This window comes from Phodopus roborovskii, unplaced genomic scaffold (assembly GCF_943737965.1).
Source record: "Phodopus roborovskii unplaced genomic scaffold, PHOROB, whole genome shotgun sequence".
Lineage (NCBI taxonomy): Eukaryota > Metazoa > Chordata > Mammalia > Rodentia > Cricetidae > Phodopus > Phodopus roborovskii.
The window spans coordinates 6,388,275-6,409,236 of NW_026126558.1; the positions used below are offsets into that span (position 1 = coordinate 6,388,275).

Here is a 20,962-nt window from a genome sequence, read left to right on the forward strand (position 1 = left end):
GGCCAGCGGGCCAGGCTCACCTGGAACCCAGGTGAATGGTTCCTGCTATGCACCCTAACTAAACACACCTCTCTTGAGACCTCGAAGCAGAGGCTGATGGCCTGCTACTCAGCTCACATGCAGCTGTTGCACATGTCGCTGTCCTCCTATTCTGGGGTGGCTGGGACTTACAGCCCTTTTTCCAGGATTTAGTGATTAGAAACATCAACCTGCTGAACCTGTCCTTTCTGTGTAAAGTGGGTTGCTATGAGACTTGAATAGCCCCATGTTTTTATCCATCTGTCTATCTATCTACCCAGCAGTCATTGACTCTCATAAACTAGGAGAAAAAACAATAATCTCTCTCTCTCTCTCTCTCTCTCTCTCTCTCTCTCTCTCTCTCTCTCCTCTCTCTCTCTCTTTCTCTCTTTCTCTCTTTCTCTCTCTCCAGGATTTCTCTATATTGCTTTGGAGCCTGTCCTGAAACTAGCTCTGTAGACCAGGCTGGCCTCGAACTTAGAGAGATCTGTCTGCCTCTGCTTCCCGAGTGCTGGTACTAAAGGCATGTGCCACAATACCCAGCTACTTGTGTCTCCTTATCCCCATCTCCACAGCCTCTGTACACCTACTCCCAGCTCTCTGGCCAGAATGCAAATTCCCAAAGACATGGAAGGAAGCCTGCCTGCATCTCAATCTGGAATCACTCAGTCACATTATCTGGGGGCTTTGATGGTCAGCTGTCTCCCAAAGTGCAGAAGCGAAGCCATCTTGACATCTTGCTAACCTGGCATGGGAAGCATGTGAGGGTACTAGAGGGAGCCCCCAAGCCCTGGCATAAGGGTAGGTGCAGACTACAGACAGCCATGGTTTCTGCAGGGAACCACCACCCCCTCAAGCCCTCTGCAGCCACTTCCTTCCCCACTCCTTATCTATTGGACCACCCAGCTCAGAAAGCCACAATCAACGTCTACTTCCCCACAAGCATCAACTGCCCTCCTCGGGGCATAGTGATTACCCTCAGGTGCTGGGGCAGCCCCCCACTTGTGGGCAACTTTCTTCTCTTTCAAACGCCACCTCTGTCAGACCGGCTGATTGGAAAAGCATGAGGACAGAGCAATAAGTAATTCAGAGCCTCCTTTTGAAAGCGGAAGTGTCCCATCTGTGGGCCCCACAGGTGCAAGCCAGGGAACATCTGCCTTAGAGCTGAGGTGGAGTCACCCGCTCCCACCAGCCACACCCAGGATCCAGCCCTGCTGCCTCTTGGGTGTGGGGCTGTCTACCCAAGCCCCTCACTGCCCCTAATCCAAAACCTCCCTTGGCTCATTCACTTTGATATACTGGGGACAGTTGGTTCAAGAGTACTGGTGCTGTGGACCATGGCCTCTGCCTTCCAAAAGGTCCAGGAACCTGGCCCAGCGGGACTGTTGGCACTGCTAATAAAACAGACAAAATCCAATACCCTCTGTTGATCCCCTACTCCAACCTCATCAGAATACAGCAAGCATGGTGAAACTGGTGGACAGTCTTTGCTCCCAGCAAGGTCCTCTCTCCCAAAACCTTGAAGAGATCAGTCAGCCAGCTTGGAAGAGAGGGCAAGCAGATCCCATGTTCCAGAAGTCTCCAACTCAAGTTCTAAATGTGTAGCTAGTCTACCCTTAACTTCAAGACACTCAAATGCCAAGATGATAACATCATGATGACATGGGGCTTTTAGTAACCAACTATGTACAAAAACAACCTAAATATTAAATCAAGGCAAAGCATAGAGATCCTAGTGGCATCCTAAGACCATGCCGGAGAACCTCCACCAGGCTTAAGAGAACACTATTCCTTTCTGTGAAGCCACCTAACAGTAGGCATCACCCTTTAATACGTGGCTTTCTCTGGAACCTAAACCTATGATGACATTATTTCTTCTAGGAGTCAACTGGGGAAGGGCCTGGAGTTACTGCCAAGTAGACAGGCTTCCCAGCAAGTTCTGGGCTGCCAGGCAGAAGGGCCCACTGCCTACATGTGGCTTATTTGGCTCAAGTTCCCCCATGGCAAAGCTGGTATAGGATTGTGTTGCCCCCAGCTGGGAGACTGTGACCCTAACCCTGTTCAAGGCTAAGCCTAAGATGACAATGGAGATTCTTGGAGGGCACAGGTGACCAGAGAACCTTTGAAGGTGCAGAGAATCCACCTGAGCCCTGCGTGGGCAGGAGGCTGTCCAGAGGCCTGACCAGGCTCACTCCTGACTCTGCCCCCATAGCATTTCACTGGGTGACAAATAGAAGGGGATTCTTTGGTAAAGCCTGGCTGAAGGCAGGCAAAGTGGGCGGGGTCTCTGGACCTCCCAGGCCACAGGAAGGACTATACCCCATGGGCAGAGAGGCAGATGAGCCAGGGTCTCTCTCTGGCCAGGATGGACACTACCCCAGGGTGGAGGAAACACACTCCAAGAGTCACACCAGACTGGGTCCAGTGGGAGGTTGCTGGGCTGCAGGCTGGATAAAAGGAAGTTGTTGGAAAGTCAAACCGGAATGGCACGGTGGAGGGAGAACCGGTAGCTGGGCAGATGGTTCCTGCCGAGGAAGCGCTGGGCACAGCTGCAGGCCCCCGACCCCCACCGCATTATCACTGTGACACAGCTGGCTGCCTCACCCCTGAAGGCTGCAGGAGGACCTCCCCCATTCTGTCCCCAAGCCCGCCCCATGTCACATGAGGCCCTGCAGCCTCCCACCCTCTGTCCAGGGCTACAACCCAGCTCTGCCCGCAGGAGTGACTAGAAAGGCCTGGGGCCTCCGAGGAACAGAGGCACGGGTGCCAAGACAGCAAAGTGGTCCCACCCCTCCAGTTCTTTCCAGACCCCTAGAAGCCCAAGAAGGTGCTTCAGGGTGGCTTCTGGAAGCCATCTCACCCCAGCACCAGGCACCCATCAGTCTCCTGCTCCATCTGCAGCTCCATGTCCCAGGCATCTACCACACTGGAGAGTGGGGCATTACTCTCAGGACCCCGGGGTCTTCGGCATGGCAGCCCAGGTAAGAGGCTGGGGGTCAGGAATGGGGAGGATTGGAGAGACAGCAGCTGGGACAGGTGGGGCAGGTGACAGGAAGGTGACATCTCCAAGCTGCCGTTCGTGTGCCCAACTTTGTTGACAACGTGGCTGTGTTGACCTACCTCAAATATCAACACAGTCCCCCCACCAACAGGGAAGCGTCCCTCACAGCTGGGGCAGGTGGCCCCATAGGAGCGTGGCAGGTGCCAAGCCTGAGTCCTGGCCCCACCCAGAGGCAGGTGCCTGGCTCTGTGTTAGAAGGAATGGGCTGTGTCTTCTACAGTGGGGACTGAGGCTAGAGGCCGGGGGGGGGGGGGTGTCAAAGATGCTTCCAGATACAAAGCCTCAATGCAGGCTAGATGAGGAGGGCAGGACAGGGATAGTACAGGCCCAGCTACATGAGCATTTACTTCCAGCAGGACGGTGGGGAAAATGAGGACCTTTCTCACCCTCAGGAGTTACTGGCTCTAGGAAGGGGACTCAGAAAGCTGCCAAGTTCCTCTACATCTCTGACCCACTCCAAGAACTCCAGGGACTCAGAGATACAAGCAGGTAGCTCTATCCCCAGCTCACAGCCAACCACGTGGTTATACTCCAGGCAACTTTGGAACTTTCCTGAACCCACACTTCTGAGTCCCACAGTATTCTTGCTGTGGCAGACAAATTCATGTCCAGACCCTGGGCCTGCAGCACCCTTTTCTGTAGAGAAAACCACAGGGATGTTAGTCCAAACCTGTAGTTGGCTCAAGGCCCCAACATCAAACCCCCATGTATCCAGAGACATAGAGGATTCAAATGATGGTGCCCGGGTATACATGACCCAACTTCCCAAACAACATGTGTGGTTCTTGGCTTCTGCCATTTGAAGAGATTCAAAGACACCTGTGAATAAGTAATTGTTCACAGACCCAGGTGTGAATATCCTGCAGGTGGGTGTAAGGGAGCTGCCTACCTCAGAGGATGCCCTCTCAGATCCACTGTCCTGAGAGCTGCAGCCTGATCCGTCTCCTTTGCTGTTTGCCCCGGGTCAGGCCCTTCCTCCCCCTCTACCCCAGTCTCTCACACAGTTCCTCTGAGACTGGGAAGGAGACAAGAGCCGAGCTGGAGGTGGAAGAAAGGCCACTGTGTGATTTGGATGGAACAGTAGCCTAGAAGTTCAGGGCCACAAGGTATATGTGAACTTGATTGTGTCAGCAATACAGCTGTGGTGTTGGTGGGAAGGGGGTGTCGAGAGCAGACAGTCTGTATATGTCTCTGACAGAATACCCATCCTCCAGTTTAATATGTCCCCAAGGTCACTTTGTGCATACCATGCTCCCTAAAAACAACTTCCACCCAAGTAGACAAACGTAGGACATTGCAGTGCCATTAAACACCACCAGAGGCAGCGTGGAGCTGGGCCTCTTTGGCAGGTATAGGTAACTAAGAAGCTTCTGGGTCCTCTGTAAACCCCCCAGGAATCTGTGAAAATCTTGGAGATAGAACATGGGTTAATTGGTTCTGTTCAAATCATTGCAAGAGTGGAGAGGCTTGAAACTGAATGCCAACAATCTCTTTCTCTACAAAGCCAGTACATATAGAACACCCTAGGCTGTGCTCATGGTTAATGGCAACAGGGGAGGTATCTGCTGTGAGCCCTCATGGAGGGCTATGGGTGAAGCCTATGGCAAGGACAAGGACTTTCATTGTCCCTGTGACAGGGTGAGAAACAAGGAGTCAGCATTGCAGGGGCAATCCCACCCATCGGGATGATGGTGTGGCATCCCAGTCTGTTGCAGACCTCAGAGTGCAGAGGACCAGAAGCAGATCAAGAGCAGTGTTTGCAGGCTCATGTTTATTAGATGCCTACTAGGAGCAGCATGACCACTGCCAGTCTTGAAGGTTTAGGTCAGATGGTGACTTTCTTCCAGGAATGGGGGGGGGGGGACGGGGTACCATATAGGGAAACCTTGAAATGCACTCACAGACACTGCAGCTAGAAGATCCAGGTGGATTTAGCCCCCACCCTCATAGGAAGGCTCAGGCAGTGAACCCCAGGGAGCAACTAAGTCAGGCTTTCTGGTATCGCTTTAGAGAAACAACATGAGGCCTAGTTGAGCAGGAGATGTCACTAAGTGGAGGAGCCCAAGCAGGGGAGGGAGGGGCAGAGTGCAGAGGGACAATGGCAGCAAGGACACCTGGGCCTCATGACCCATACTGAGCTCTGAGCCCAACCCTGGGCTGGCTGGATTCTACTACACATTCCCTTCTCCTACTTCTTCCTCCCCTCCCCCCTTGCTCTGCTCTCCCCCTTTTCCCTCCTCCCCTCCTCCTCCTTCTCCCAGACTATCACTATGCTTGAATGCCCAGGGGTTCTTTCCTCATGCATAGATTCTACTAAGCCTGGGTGGAAGATGTTGGAGAAAAACACATCTGAACCGAATCTCTTGTAACTGCTTGTGTAGGTCTGCCTACTTGTGTCGGCTGTCACATCATTCAGTACGCACAGGACACACACAGGCTCTGTGCAAATGTTGGGTCAATTTGTATGAGTGACTTGGTACCTGGAAACAGTTCCCTGTGATAACAAGGGGTGAATGAGGGGCTTAGTTACAGAGTCACACCTCCACCAGAACTTCTACCCTGCTAGATCCAGGCAGCCCTCATCTATGGTAGAGCTATGGCATCTCTGCCTCTCTGCCTGGGCTTCGATGATCCTAGTCCAGGTGCAAGATGGAGGGAGTACTGGCCAGAGGATCTGCTGTACATCCCAGCTGCCCCCTTAAGGGATAAACCAGATTCCTCGGGCACCAGCTGCCAGGGGCACAGAGCACATCCCCAGGGCAGCCACAGTAAAGACCAACATAGAAGCCCATGACTATTGCCACTTCACACTTAGCCTCCGTGTAGGCTGCCAGCCTCTGTGCTTGTTAGTGGGAACCAAGCTTTGCGGGGGATGCAGGAGGCAGGTTCTTGACTGATAAAAGAGGCTAACATGGGAGTAAACTTCTGAGGTGACATGTCCCAAAAAGAGGGACTGTGGGGCTCAGGGAAATCTGCAGAGAGTTAACAGTGACACAGTGGTAACCTTTGCCCTAAATCTGTGTGAGTGACTGTGATCTTTCACCCACATCTACTTGAAATGAGGCGACCTCTGACCATATCTGTGTGAAGTAAGCATGACCTCTGACCAGCATCTGCATAAGGTGATGGTGGCTTCTGACTCAAGTCTGTGTGATGTGCAGATGACCTCTGACCCATGTTGTGCCAAAGCACCTTCATAGTGTCCTTCCTTCCTGTTAGGCTTCAGGTCCTGTCCTGTGCTGTGAGCATGAGCTCCGCCCTCACGCTCCAGCCCTTCTTCCTTACTCAGGCCTGACATGTTCAGAAGCCCAAAGTAATGCATGGTGGCTCACAGACTCCACCTCTGACTCTGTCTTGCTGGCCTTATGCTTCCAGAAGCTTCTATGTGAGGTTGCACCCAGCCTTGAGAGATAGCAGAAGGTGATACAGAGGCTCCAGAGGGCACCCAGCAGGTTTTGCTGAGCCTGCAGGAATGCCCATCCTGGGCTCCATCTAGAGCTGTCCACCTCAGAAGCCAAGGGAGGAGAGAAAGCGACCTCTCCGAAAGTGTTACACCAACCCCATGGAGAAGGTGTTGTGAACATGGTGATGGACCCAAGGTCAGACCACATGGAAGCTGGTGAATTCTCCATGAAATTCCCAGGTGTATGTCTCCCTGGCCCAGGATGGCCACCCAGAAGGGCAGGAACCCTGTCCAGGGAGGCTCTTGCAACTCTCTTAACCTAGCAGAACTGCTTGCTGTCCATTGGAAGAGTGATGGATTTGATAGACACAGGCACCCTTAGGGTGCTCCCTGGGTCCTTGGCCCTAAGTGTGTAGCCCATCCCTCCCTCCTGTCCTGTGGGGGCCTCTTGCCGTCTGGCTGCTTTGCAAACACCCATTCTTTCCAGCTGCACTCTGCCCCTTGCAGCTCCTCTACACCTGATGAGCCCCACAGTGTTTCCTAAGTTTATATGTGATATGTCGTCTGTCCCTCTCAGTCACATTTGGTTGCATAAGGTTGGGTCTCAGGCTGCCTAGACCAAGAGACGGGTGTGTTCAGGAGTGCCTAGTGCTAAAAGGTAAAGGGGTGTCCATGGAGAGGTGCAGCCATGACAAGCCCACAAAACATAGGTTGGGCAGATATCAGCAGGACAAGCAAATGTTACCAGGGTCTACACTGCAGGGAAAGGAGGGAGAACGTGGTTTCTTGGTCACAGATGCAGGGAGATACCCCTTCTGCTGTGTCCACTGCTGGCCTCCCGCCTGGCAAGATCAGGGCAATCTATCCCGCATTCTAGGTGAGTGAGGATGCTGGAGACATTGAACTCCCAGCAAGGAGATTCCAGCTTCCTCCAAGGCAGTGGGACAGGGGACACAGTAGCGTCTTCCAGTCAAGGGGCATCTTCCCAGGAGGACATGAGTGGGAGAACACAGTGGCACAGAGAATAGTGTTCTCCCTCGGAGGCCTAAGAGCAGCAGCCTTTAACTCAAGTTTCTTCCCTCAATTTCCTGTCTTCCTGTCACCATGTTGCTTACAGAGGAGGACACAGAAACAGAGAGAGGAAGCACCTACACAGTAGTGAGCTGACATCAGACCATCACCTAACAAACCCATGTTCCCTTCCTGACACCAGCACGCAGAAAAGCCAAATGGCCTGCCCAGACTCAAACTGCAAATCCAGGTCAGGGTGGATTCAGGGACTCATCTGGGGAGTCAGGGATTCTGTCTGGGACTCATCTACAAAAGAAAACAAGAAGTGAGGAGGAATTTCATAAAAAAAACGGGCCCCTGGGCAGCGGCTCCTCTGTGTGGGAGGTTGATCTCAACAGTTATACCCCTAAACTGGGCTCCACAGGGCTCTGCTTGCTCCTAGAAAACCAGTCATGCCTTCAAGCCCAGCCGATGGCAATAGCGTCACAGGGCAAAGCTGCCCTGCTAGAGCCCAACAACAATACCCTGACAGAAGCCCTTGTCTGTCTGGGAACCTTGTCTTGGTCTTCATTCACTACCGAACTTCAAGTTGGTTTCGCAACTGAGGGTCATTAGAGTGGAGCCCTGGGAGGGGGCGGGACAAGAACAGGAAGCTTCCTTTCTGCATGAGGAGGGAGATGCCCCAAAACTTTTTGGGACACCCTGTGAGGGCAGAGGCAGGTGAACAGAGCCCGTACTAGATCAGCAGCTGAACTCAGGGCCTCTTGAAGCCAGGCTCATCCTGATACAGCCTATGTCCTGGCTCCATGGGCTAGGTTTAGCCCATGTCTCTGGGCCCCCAAGCTACAGAGAGTATGCCACATAGATCAGTATGCTGGTGAGCTGGGCTTTCTGGTCTATAAAGTGTGAAGGTGGAAGCAAACGTTAAAGATGGAAATCAGTTCCACTGGCTCCCACACTTGGCTGTGACACAGCTGGTGAGCCTGGATTGGAACTGGGTGAGGAAAGGCCCACCCTGGCACAGTGCCTGGCCCCCTCATATCAGCCCTATCTCTCCCTCATCACTTCCTAGGGTCCCCAGCTCCCACCGAATTGGGACTGATCCTAAACACATGGGGAGGAGCCGCAAGGCCTTGCCAAAGCCAGAGGAACTGGGAGTCCACCCCACCCTCCAGCCCAGGTGCACTCTGAGTATCTGGAAAGTACCGGCTGTGGGGGAGGGGGAAGAAGAGAGCTGCTTGAGGGGGTCAGAAGGCCACATGTTGTGTCTACAAAGCCCCTTGCTGCAGCTCCTGGTCCAGTGCACCTGTGCTCCAAGGACAGCAAGGCCTACTGGGCATGTGTGATTCTACCAGAATCTGGGGTTTCTCAGAAAATGTCCCTTGGCACTTCCAGGGCCTCAGCTGCTGTTCCGCACTGCTCCATCCTATGATGAAAGAAGGTTTCCACACACACCTTCGGGTAATGAAGTAGAGGCCGGGGCAGGCTGCTGTGTTGGCTCTGGCCTTCCCCGCTACATTGTGTATCTCCATCTGTCCCACTTGCTCTATGGAACCCTTCTAATGCTCTTGATACCAGGCAGACATTCCTGTGCAATAGCCAGTTCTCTCTAGTAAAGTGGAGACAATAACTACCCAGTTCTCGCCGAGCTCCACACAAGCTAGCCAAGTGGACAGTGCCAGCACTCAGAACTATGCTGGGCATAAGGACTTCCATTTTATCTGCAGCATTTCTCTGAGACACTGTAGTGTTAAATTGTCACACTAAGAGCATTATGTCCTATGCTCTCTGCTGCTCCACACTGGTTCCCATGGAGGCTGCTGGTCCCTCAGGTGGACATAGCACATGTTTCCTTCTCTGCTTCCCTGTTGAGAATGACCCAGATGAGGGTCCTTTTCCTTTGCTTGTGCCCACAACCAAACACAGGGGCAAGAGCAGACAGCAGGCCACATCCTGTTCTTTAGCAGAGGCCCAAATCCAAAGTCCCATGGCTATTGCTGTCAGGAGAAATTGATTGGACTCAAAGGGTGGTAATGGGAGTAGAGGACAGGTCCCTGGTTTGTGTGGCCCCAAGTGCCAAGGTAAGACAGAAATGCAGGACCATAGCCCACATTCAGAGAGACTTTTTGTGCCATATAAGTGGCCCATTAACAATTGTTGGTGATCCTGCAGGCCCTGGCACAGTTCCTCAGGAGAGGGTACGAGGCACTAAGTATGGGTGGATTCCTGGTGAGGATGGACAGGTTGGGCTATAGTCTGCCTGGCCCAGGTATGGGAGAGACATGGAGGATACCTACCTGTACTGAGTGAGTGGGAGAGAAGCGGAGTTCTAAGGACACACAGCCCTATTATCAGGCTGTGCACACTGGCAGGTACTCACAAATGTCCTCTGACCCTGCATAGGGTGATCTACCCCAGTACCCTGCTTATCAGCAGCTTCTGACTAAGGCACTTTGGGGGAGACTCACAGGTTTGACATGGATGGTGAACACTTGAGATTGTGCAGTCAAGTGCACAATGGGCTTAGGGACCTGGGAAAGTCTACACAGTGGCCTGTGGGAATCACCTCAACTCTATGCCTAAGGCGGAAGGAAGAGAGAGGGCTGCTTACTCTACTGCGTGGGTGGTCAAGGGGAATTCTGACCTTGTTTCTGTGGACTCTCTGTGCAGGCCCTGGCCTCCCCTCCACATGTTTAGCAGTTGGCCAGTGGGGGAGGGGTTGCTCATTGCAAAAGCCAGTGGGCTCCGTAGTACTTTTTAACTTTGGATGCACAGTCTCTACAATTATTTGTTCACATAATTACAAATTGGTCTCACTTAGCTTGGTCACACAAGAACTTTGGCTGTTTCTCTTTTAGGGAATGACAATAGTTCACTGGAATTTTCACAGGTTAATTATGCCTGGAACTCTACCACTCAGCCATGCTGATCAGGGTCAGAGCACCTCACATGCCACACAAAGTCATGCATTGGCAAGTGCCACACAACCCATAATAGATATGACAGTATTATAGTAGCCACATACATAGACTGTTATCCAGGTCAGCATCGTGTGGCAAATATCTTTCTGAACCAGTGGATACATAGGACCTTGGTGAGGGTGCTCAGCGAAGTATGGGCAGATGAGTGGATGGATGGATGATGTATGTGTGAGTGTTTAGATAGATGACAGATTGATGGATAGAGGATGATAGAGGATGGTGGCAGGTGGATGGATAGAGGATAGACGGTTGATAGATAAATGAATTATAGATGAATAGATGGATGGGTGGTAGATGATAAGTGGGATAGATGAAAGGATGGATTGGTTGTGAATGGATGGGTAGATGATGTATGGATGGGTGGGTGGATGTATGGATGATTAATAAAGCATCTTTTATTTTTATCTCCTGTCTGGAAACTCTATCCAGGAAAGATCTGGCCCCTGATTTAAACAGGATGAATTGAACTGTTGTACACAGTTTATGGGATGCCCAAAGGCACATGATCCAGCTGGAAGAGCAATGATACCCATCTGGGACTCAGGTGTCTTCATACTGTCTGCTTTACTAGCCTCTTGCTGGAAGATTTCTAGATACAAAGTGGATGTTCTACCTCCAGATTTTGTATCCATGTTCTAGCAGGGACAAAGATAGAAGCACAGGAGGCAAAGGTTGGGCTTGGGGAGAAATCGCAGTCTTCAGACTTCTACTTACTCCCCACAACAGGGGTCCATTCTGTCTACAGAGTGTTTGGCTCTCCATGTAGGCCATTTATGGTCCATTCAGCGCCTGTTCACCAGTCATGGGCCTGTGTGATAGTGTCCAGCACAGAAACTGCTTACTCAGTATCCAGTGTGAGCCATGGAGAAATACCTCTCTGCCCTTGAAGTCTACTACAAAGAGACACACAGAAGCTGAAAAGTGCCAGAACGTAAGGTCTATTTATCCCTCCATCTTGCTTCTGTCCACCCCCCCCCAGGCTCTACCACAGTCCCTCAGCACACACACCCCAAGACAACTTCTCCTTTCCTTCCTGGAACAGTTCTCCCCCTGGCAGCCACACTGCCCTCAGCTTCTCCCTATAAGTTTCAGGCCCTACAGTTATTTTAGATCCCAGCCACACCCAGAGAGCCCCCTCAGGCAGGGCCACCTTGCCTTGAAGAGGCTGCACCCCCAGATCACCCTTGAGCAATCAGAGAGCCAGTGGCTCCAAGGTGCTTCCTGAAGCTTTTCTAACGCCCCCCCCAACCCCCGCAACTTCTCACACTATGCCTCAGATGCCACCACCAGGATATACTCAGTGCAGTACACACCTCTGCCCACATGCTCTCAGGACGTTTGCAGCTTCCTAAAAGAAGCTCTGTTCCCATGAGCATCACTCCCTGTCCCCTCCTTCCCTGGCCACCACTAACCAGTTCTCTGTCTCTGGTAGAGTTCCCTGTTGCAGACATGTGTCATTCAGGCCTCTACTTCCCACTTCTTTCACCTGGTGCCATGTTTTCAGGGTTGCTTGTGTGTGGTGTATCAGTGTTTCGTTCCTTTGCAGATAATTAGCATTCAATCCAGCAGACTGTGACTCTTCTCTCGTTTGTCTGCACTTTACTCTTGGTGGGAGGAGAACCCAGCCCCACCACCTACAGGCTGCATGCCTTCCTCAGTAAGTCTTTGTTTACCTATGTGTAATGAGGACAGTGAAGACAATGCTCATGGCAGTGTGAAGATGTGACATGGTAGGAGGTAACATTGTGATCTGGCTACCTTCGCTGCCTTGGACCTGGAGGGGCATCACTGTCCCTACACAAAGCTCTGACTCCATTTACACTCTGTAATTACAAATGTGGATAGGTCAGCCCTGACAGTGCCTGGTGTCCTGTTCCCTCCCCCCTGCCCGGGCGGTGATAGGTAAGGGGTGGTGGAGCTGGTTCTGGATCTTGGAGGATCCTCCTCCAAGAACACTGACTGGGTCTCCAGACCTGTAGCTTGAAAACTCTGTAGGAGGAAAGCAAGCACCTGTCATGGGTCCTCTAGCAGTGTTGATGGGCAGCTGGCCTTGGATGCCCCCACTGGAGCATCAGCGCCCTAAGGGACCTCTATTCGAGGTTGACCTGGGTGCTCCAAGCCTCAGATTTGGGGCATGGTTATATGTGTGTCCCCAGACTGAAAAGGCAAAGGCAAGAGGATGGCTACAAGTTCCAGGCTAGCTGGGATACATAGCGAGTTCCGGTGTTTGTTACTTACATTCCCATTGCTGTGACAAAATACCTGACGAAAGCTTAAGGAAGTCTTGGAGATAAGAGGCATAAGGCATCTGGTTACACTGCATCTGCAACCAGGAAACAGAGATAAATGCTAATGTTCATCTCACATCCTCCTTTATATTTAGTTCAAGACCCCTGCCCACACATGCTCTGTGACTGGGGGCATTGAAGTTGGTGGCAGCATAGGGATGTTTAGAGGAGGGTATCACTTTCTGTGGGAGACACCTAGCAATGGTTGTGTCACACCGAGGTTTACATGTGTCGTCAGTTGATGGTACCATGCATCTCAGTACTCAGAAACAGACCTTCATCTTAAAATACTGTATCAGGCACAGAGGGAGGGTACAGGTGTTAACCACACAGGGTAGGGATTGGGGTAGTCCTCCCCTCTTCTGCCTCTGGCTTTCCTAATCCTATCCTCCATATGCTCACCTGCCAACTAATACCGGTCCATACAGGCAGTGCCCCTACAACCCCAGATAGGACCCCAAACTTCACCAGACCCACAGACAGCTTCTCTTGCAACATAGGAAGGTATGACAGCCAGCTCTGGCCAAGATGGTGGTACCACTGGACTAACCCAACCCTCTGACACCCTCAGCACACTAAAGGAAACTGAGGCTGTAGATAAAATGGGGTTCCTGGAGCAGCTGTAGAAGCTGGACTAAGCCCAGGCCAGGCGAGGGAGGGAAGTCAGCCCCTCAGCAAAACCCAGGGTTTTGGATTAACATTCATGGAATGTCGTCAGCCAAACAAACGCAAATGTTTATTTTCCCAGCGGTAAATTACAACTTCAATAGACAGAAATTACGGTCCTGGGCCTTGAAAAGCAGTGACAGGTGCCTTGTCCCTGGATGGTCACACGGCCTAAAACTGTTGAGTCTACGGGCCCCCAGCTCATTGACAGTTCCCTGCTGCCCTCCCCCACCTCAGACTGTGTTGCCCACCACACACATTTTCAGGTCTGCAACACATCCAGTGAGTGACATATGAGCCCAGGGCCAGCTCTCCAGGCACATAATCACTCTCCATAGAGTGACTATCATCAGCCCTCCACCACTGGCCTTGTCCTCAGCACACTTAGAAGCTCCAAGAAGGAACAGAAACCACACAATCTATGTGACCTCCCATGAGGTGACTGGTATGGTGATGCCCAGACCTCAGTCCTTGTTTCTTGTCTTTTTTACCCTCCCTTATTGATATGATGGTACCTAGGCAGATCAAGAGAGGAGGCGGGGCTCCTCTGTCATTATATCTTGATCTTTCATCCTCAAGCAATACCCTAGAGCCCCAGCTCTAACCCCACAACCAGGCAAATGATCACCTCAGCTGCAAAGCACCCTGGGAAGGCAAGGATAGACAGGTGGGGCAGCTCCCATACTCCTTTGGACAGGGTTTCCCTGAGTATATTGAATCATTTGACGCAAGAACCCTATAGAGGCTCCCGGCTACTCTGGCCACATGCCCTTCTGGCCTGCAGAAGACAGTCTCATAAGATTAAGGGGCAGGGAAGTTGGGTGGAGTAGAGCCTGACCTAGAGAGCTAGGAAGTCTGAGGTGCAAGCCCCCTGCCCCAGGGCCTTTCCCTCTCCAAGGCTCAGTTTCTTTTCATGCAAAGTCAGTGAGTTTCTGGGGAGCTCTGAGGTCTCTTAACACTGTGATGTCTTAACTCCTCTCCCTAGACACAGGTCAGTGCCTGTGAACTGCTCCCTCTTCTCTGTGCCCATGGCTGAGAGTCCAGGATTAGTCTGTGGACTCACTGGGGTTATGGGGGTACAGATCAAGTACTAAGAGAAACATAGGAAGTGACTCCCCAACCTGATCACAGTTAACAGTATCCTCTCCTCTGTCATTGCTTGAAAAGATAGGGACATGATTGACAGGTAGATCATGTCAGGCTGGATCCATGAACGGTTATTTATTTCATGATTTTTGTCCAATAGCACCATTCTTGCAGAGTCTCAGTGTTGATGGGGTCATGACATTTTGCATCTCAGCATCCAGTGGAGAAAAGGAAGCCATAAGTTCTGATGCTGGGGGCCTCATTTGAGCCAAGAAGAATCACAGATCTATCTATGATCATGGGGACAGGACAGAGGAATGTTTCCCATGGGATATGTTGAGGCTGAGCAGAAACAGCACGGACAATGTATGTCTGCAAAATGTTCTAGATAGAGCGTCTATGGAACTGGAGCTGGGAGGGGTGAGGAGGAGGCATCTCAGGAGCTGGACCTTATCTGGAGCTGGAGGGGACAGCGCCAACCTCCCCATGTCACACTCTCCCATGTAGAGATGGATGGAGAGAGAAGCTCCCACCACCAGGCCTGGCTCCAGTGATAACAAACGGCCTGTCAGCAACAGACACTGTGGGTCGGGAGATCATCGGCTGCCTGAGCTTGATGGATGAGCTGTGGTGGCTTCTATGTGCTTCCAGCAAGCCTGTTCCCATCACAGCAGGCACTGGGTTACAGGAGCCACTCAGCTCTAAGTGTGCAGTAGAAGGACAGCCAGGTGAGGGTTATTCAGGCTTCTGGGACTAAACAGCTCCAGGGAGTCAGTCAAGTGCATCTGTGACAGGAGGCTGTCTGTCCTTGCCCTTTCTCCTCCCCTGTCCATTCTGCTCTGTGTCCTTCAGATGGCCCTGGGCAACTCTTCTATTACCTCCCATATAGAACCAGAGGCATGCCTTCCCTTCCTATTAGTCAAAACAATCCCAGGGAAGGACTATGAATGGCCAGATGGTCACCACCCCCCTTATCTGAATGAAGTGCCCTCTTAAGGCCAAGAAATAGGGTCAGAGAAGCCACAGAGCTGGGGTACTGAATGTCATCAAGGCAGGTGGTCCCATTGATTATTACTGGGTGGGGGGGTCTGCAAGCCAGAATTTAGTAATGTTTTTAAAAGCAAAAATAGAGACAATATAGTTGTACATACCTGTAATCCTATCATTCAGGAGCCTGAAACAGGAAGATTGCCTCTAAGGCCTCTAAGGCCAGCCAAGATTACATAGAAAGCACTAGGCCAGCCAAGACTAGCTATATAGCAAGAATGTGTGTATGTATATTATCCACAAAAGCAGAAACAGGACAGTAGAACAAAGCACATGTATAACATATTCTAAAGAGGAAAAAAAGATATAAAGTAAGAATACTGCCTGGGGAGTGGCATGAAATGAGATGAAGCCACTTGTGAGTATATGCAATGGTACTGCACTCCAGGAGCAGAAAAGCAGTGGACCCCAGGACAGAGCAGAGCAGTGAGCAGAAAAGCCATAGACAGACACAGACGAAGAGGGGAGGTAAGGACACAGGTTTAGGGGAGCCCCAGCTTAAGGCAGAGGAGTGGAGAAACAGATGACCCTGGGAGGGGTCATCCCCATTCTATCTTCTCATGGGATTTACCTATACAAACACATTTCCAATTTGTATTTTTATTTGCATTTGGTTTTATCTATCTGTCTATCTATCTATCTATCTATCTATCTATCTATCTATCTATCTACCTATCTATCCTGTCTGCATGTGTGTATGGGAACATGTGGAGGCTACCAGGGCACAACCTTGGGTATCATTACCTTTCTTTTTGAGACAGGGTCTCTCACTGGCCCAGAGTTTGCTTAGTAGCCTTCGCTGGCTGGCTAGTGAATCCCAGAAATCTGAGATTTCAGGCACAGGTCACCACACCTGGCTTTTTTTTTTTTTTTTTTTTTTTTTTAACATGACCTCATGTTTGCATGGCAAGGGCTTTACTAAACCCACCACAACCCTGCTGCTTTCTCTTCCTTCTTTATGTATTGTAGCATTCAGTCCCAGCCTGTTTCTCATCTTTCAGGGTGACTCAGGGCCCTGGGGAGTACAGAAGCTATCACCATTACACAGTCAGATGTGTCATTCTTGAGGTTCTGTGCTGACTTATAAACCTTACAGACACTCTTATCTGCTAGTGTTTGTAGCGTCTTGTGCTTTACATTGTATTCTTTAGCTATGGGAAGTTGATTTTTTGCAAGTGAAAGGGGTAATACATAGTATATTTATTCACGGTGGGGCCTGGCCCTTGATACAGTCTGCAAGAGAACTCCACACCTCTGGGGACATCACATGATGCCCCACTAGTTAGCATGCATGTCAATGGATTGCCTCTAGTGTGCTTGGCAGTGTCTTATCTGAAGCTGAGCCAAGACAAGAGAACAAGACCTGTCTTTGGTCCTATTGACACCTGTATGGCTGTGGCTCCCACTAATTCCAGGGCTTGAAGTCACCCCACCAACAACAACAACACATACACCTCCAGCCCAGAAGAGAGTGAAAGGAGCAACCGCTCAGAGGCTCCCATGTGCAGAAAGGGTTCCAAAATGAGAGAAGCAGAAAGCAGGGCACTCAAGGGACATGTACAGTCACTCGGCCCCTGGGGCTGCTGTGGCCCTTTCCCCCAGGGCATCCCCTTGGGGGTCTTCCCTAATCTACAGCCTGCTCTCTTCTTTTCACTCAGTGACAGAACCTGGACCCGGGTCTTCTCTGTCCACTAGAGGGTCCACATAGCACAGTGGGGTTCTAGGTCATGTTTCTCGGTCACTAAGGATGGGTGACAGGCAGTGTCAAAGACAGTAGAGACTTTGGTAGATGAATCCCAATGTTTAACTTTCTGGATCAATCTTAAATCTCTTCATAATGATGGCCCCAGTGCCCCCGAGTGAGCATCACCCTGAGTGAGCACTCATGCAGAGCATGACTATGCCACTGTTAGCTCCTATGATTTTCCAAATCTTGGTGTTGGTTTTTTTTTTCATACAGATGAGAAGCAGATCCAGCTAACTCATCCCTGGGGTCTTAACAGACAAGAGAAGCTCACTGTCTTTCTGTAGTCAGAGGTTGTCAGTGCTTCCAAGAGGAAGAGAAGTCTGTGGAGGTTTCCTCTCCTCTCTGACTTCAGGAGAAGAGGGTGTAGAGGTGGTGGCCCCGGGAGTTCTAAGTGCAGGATAGGAGTTGCTGGTGTGGGAGACCTGTGCTGGAAGCTTGCTCAGTATATGCTGTGTCATCCTACTCACTAACACCAATTCTGACCCACTCTGCTCCTCTCCACCTGGTCCCAACCCTTCTGATCTCTGCCTCCTTGCCAAAAGCTCACACTTGTTTCCTGCTGTCTGGAAAGGACAGAGGCACCCATCTGTCCATCCTCCTTCCTTGGGACTGTCATACACTGTACAATTGGCTGTAGATGGCCCCAAGAGGGGTGGGGAAGCCAAAGAGCTGAGACTGAACCAGGAAATTCAGAAGCCAGGTGGGGTTTCTGGGTGAAGCCATAACCCATCCCAGCCACCACCACAAGACTTGAGTCTCCCAGGACCAGCTTCCTCGTCTGCAGAAATGCATCATTCTCAAGGAGACATTTGAAAAGCACATAGACCTCAACAGAGGAGGGAGGCATTGGTGGCTTTTTCTAGAGCTGCACTCCTTGAGGTAACTTGGCCAGAGGCTGTTTTTGGTCCAACCTACAGCTGGAATTTCAGCTACCTGGATTTGTACACACTGTGATACCTGGAATACCTGACCACAGAACTCCTTCATTTCAACCCTCCTCCTCATTCTCTTTCTTCCTCTTCTCTCCTCCTCCTCCCCACTCTCTTCCTCCTCAACAGAGTCTCTCTATAGCCTAGGCTGACCTGGAACTCACTATCTTTCTGTTGTGGCTCCAAAATGCTGTGATTATAAGCACTGGCTATTGCATCTGGCTAAGCCTGTTGAATAGAATATCAATGTGCATTGAGGGAAAGAGGAGCTGTATAAGAATCCAGGTGCTAGACCAGAGCCCATTCCCCTATGCCTTTTCAATTGAGCATAACCTTTACTATTTACATGAGATGCTTAAAATGTCATTGATGTCTATATTTTTTGTCTCCCAGGCTTTTTAAAATAAGCAGATCAAGCTTTTTAGAGAAGATTTGGATTTTCAGGGAGACTAATCAAAGAGCAGAGCTGACCTCTGTACCCCACAACATCAGCAGTGGCACTGGTGTCAGACACTTATAAAACTGAGGAGGGGACACAGACATGCTATTATGACCAGAACCCACATTTACAATGAGGTCCTCTATGAGTTGGGTATTCTGTATTTAGATAAATGTCTAATGATAGTGTCCACCATCAATGTGTCATCCAGAGTAGCCTCCCTGCTTTACCCACACCTGCTCTCAAACCAGACCCAGGGTTGGAGAGGACAAAGGGGTCAAACTGAGCAGAAAAGTCAGAAGCCAGTCCCTCGAATCTTTCCACTGCCCTTTTCTTCTTTACATCTGGAGGATGCTATGCTAGAGTTGGGTCACACAGAACTGCCCTCTCCAATGGGCTTCTTCACTCAGCAAGGTACACTTGAGTTTCCTTGGGGTTTCATCTTCTTGGGAATGAATAACATTCAGCATCTGATGTGTCCTAGGCAGTGGAGTCTAGTCAGTGACTGATCCACTGCTTCTAACTTTGAGCAATTACAAATAAAATTTGCTATAAGCACTTACTGGCAGGCTTCTTTTGGACAGCTTTTGCTTGCTTTTGGTGGTGGTGGTAGGATTGTTTTGTTCTGAACTTTTGATCCCCCGGCCATCATTTTCTGAGTGCTGAGATTCCGGGCACGCACCACCATACCCAGTTTATAAGGTTCTGGAGTTCTAACCAGGTCTTTGTGCCTAGTGGGCAAGTACTCTATCAACTGAACTCCGTCTCCAGCCTGGAAGGTTTTGTTTGCATATGTTTTAAGTTGCAGTGTGTGTGTGTGTGTGTGTGTGTGTGTGTGTGTGTGTGTGTGTGTGCCTGTGATCAGAAGGCAAGAGCTTGCAGATGAAATTCAGAGGACAGCTTATGAGAATTAGTTCTCTCCTTCCACCATGTGGGTCCTGGGGATTGAACTCTGGTTGACAGGTTTGGCAGTAAGCACTCCCATCCATTAAACCATCTCTTTCACCCAGTTTTCTGAAGTTTTTTTGTTTTGTTTAACTTACTTAGAGAACACCAAGAGGCTGGCAGGTGGACTGGATGGCAGGAGTACCTAATTTGTGAATAGTGCCAAACATGCTTCCAAAGTTCTCCTCTGCATCCCTCAGGGAAGGACCCAATCTCTTGCTGCTGTGTTTACATACCTTGACTGCACAGGAAGTGTGGGTCTTTTCAGGTACTCAGATACTTTGCCTTTATCTTCCTTGAGAGATGTCTGTTCAGGCATCTGACCCACATTAATTGGGCTGTTTGTTTTCTTATCATTTAATCTTATGGACTCTTGGCTAATTTTGAGTGACAGCCCTTTTCCAGATCTGTGTTTTACACATGTTATCTAGATTGTGACATGTCTTATTCTTTTAACAATATCTTTAACACAGTGGAAGTTTTAAGCTTCAAAATTTGAATTCTTATGACTTTTCTCCCATAGATCATATATCTGGTCATGTATAAAACCTCGTTGTTTGGACCAGAGTAAGTTTTCTAAGGACTTTATTTTGAAGTAACAGCACCTATCAATCACTATAATTGTCTATGACCCATTAGATACTGTTTTGTCTTATTTTATTTTATTGGACAGTCTCACTTATATCCCTGGCCAGACTAAAACTAACTAACTTACAGAGCTCTGCCTGCCTCTGCTTCTTGAGTGCGCAGATTAAAAATGTGTGCCAACATGCCTGGCCTAGATATTCTTTTATTTTAAATTGTCAGTATTTTGTCAACTTTTATTTATTTATTTTTTGGCAGATATCTAAACTCCTGTTGAAGTTTAGATATCTCAGAGACATGTTTTAGAGAGTCTAAAGCTATTCAGAATTATTATTGAAGGTCAACAGCAGATGACAGCTGGGACTCGAGCTGGGCTGGCCTAGTGGGACACTCAGCTCTGCCAAACACTAGCTTGTGATATCCAGGTCCCCGGCATTCTTCTCAGGCAGGCACACTGGCAGAAAGATCACCTCTCAGGACTTCCAAGAGCAAGGTAGGAGGGGCAGGTGCCTGACTCTTGGCATGGCTCCACTGTAGGCTTTATAGGGTATCAGAAAAGAGTTTAGTCCTAATTGAGAGAATGTGAGTCAAAAGTCCCTCAGCAAATATTTTCACGTCAATTCTGAGCCAGGAGCTATGAGGAAAGGAGGTGCTACCCTTTTGGGGGGGGTCAGGATGGCAGAATGAACCCAAGTGCTGCTGGAAGTGTTGGCCCCTGATATTGTTTTCCTCTGAGAAAAGGATATGCATTCCAAA

The 20,962-nt window shown here is 50.1% G+C and overlaps 1 protein-coding gene across 4 annotated transcripts in view; it reads left to right on the top strand.

Annotated features, from left to right (window-relative positions):
* Window positions 1–2,736: 2,736 nt before the first annotated feature.
* Cbfa2t3 (CBFA2/RUNX1 partner transcriptional co-repressor 3) overlaps window positions 2,737–20,962 on the top strand; it is a 74,546-nt gene continuing 56,320 nt past the window's right edge. For 2 of the 4 annotated variants that reach the window (XM_051201727.1, XM_051201729.1), the window contains exon 1: window positions 2,739–2,999. In XM_051201727.1, coding sequence (XP_051057684.1) covers window positions 2,924–2,999 — 76 coding nt within the window. In that variant the 5' untranslated portion in view covers window positions 2,739–2,923. Of the gene's footprint in view, window positions 3,000–20,962 lie in introns of all 4 variants that reach the window. The other 2 variants (XM_051201728.1, XM_051201726.1) reach the window with 2 other exon arrangements.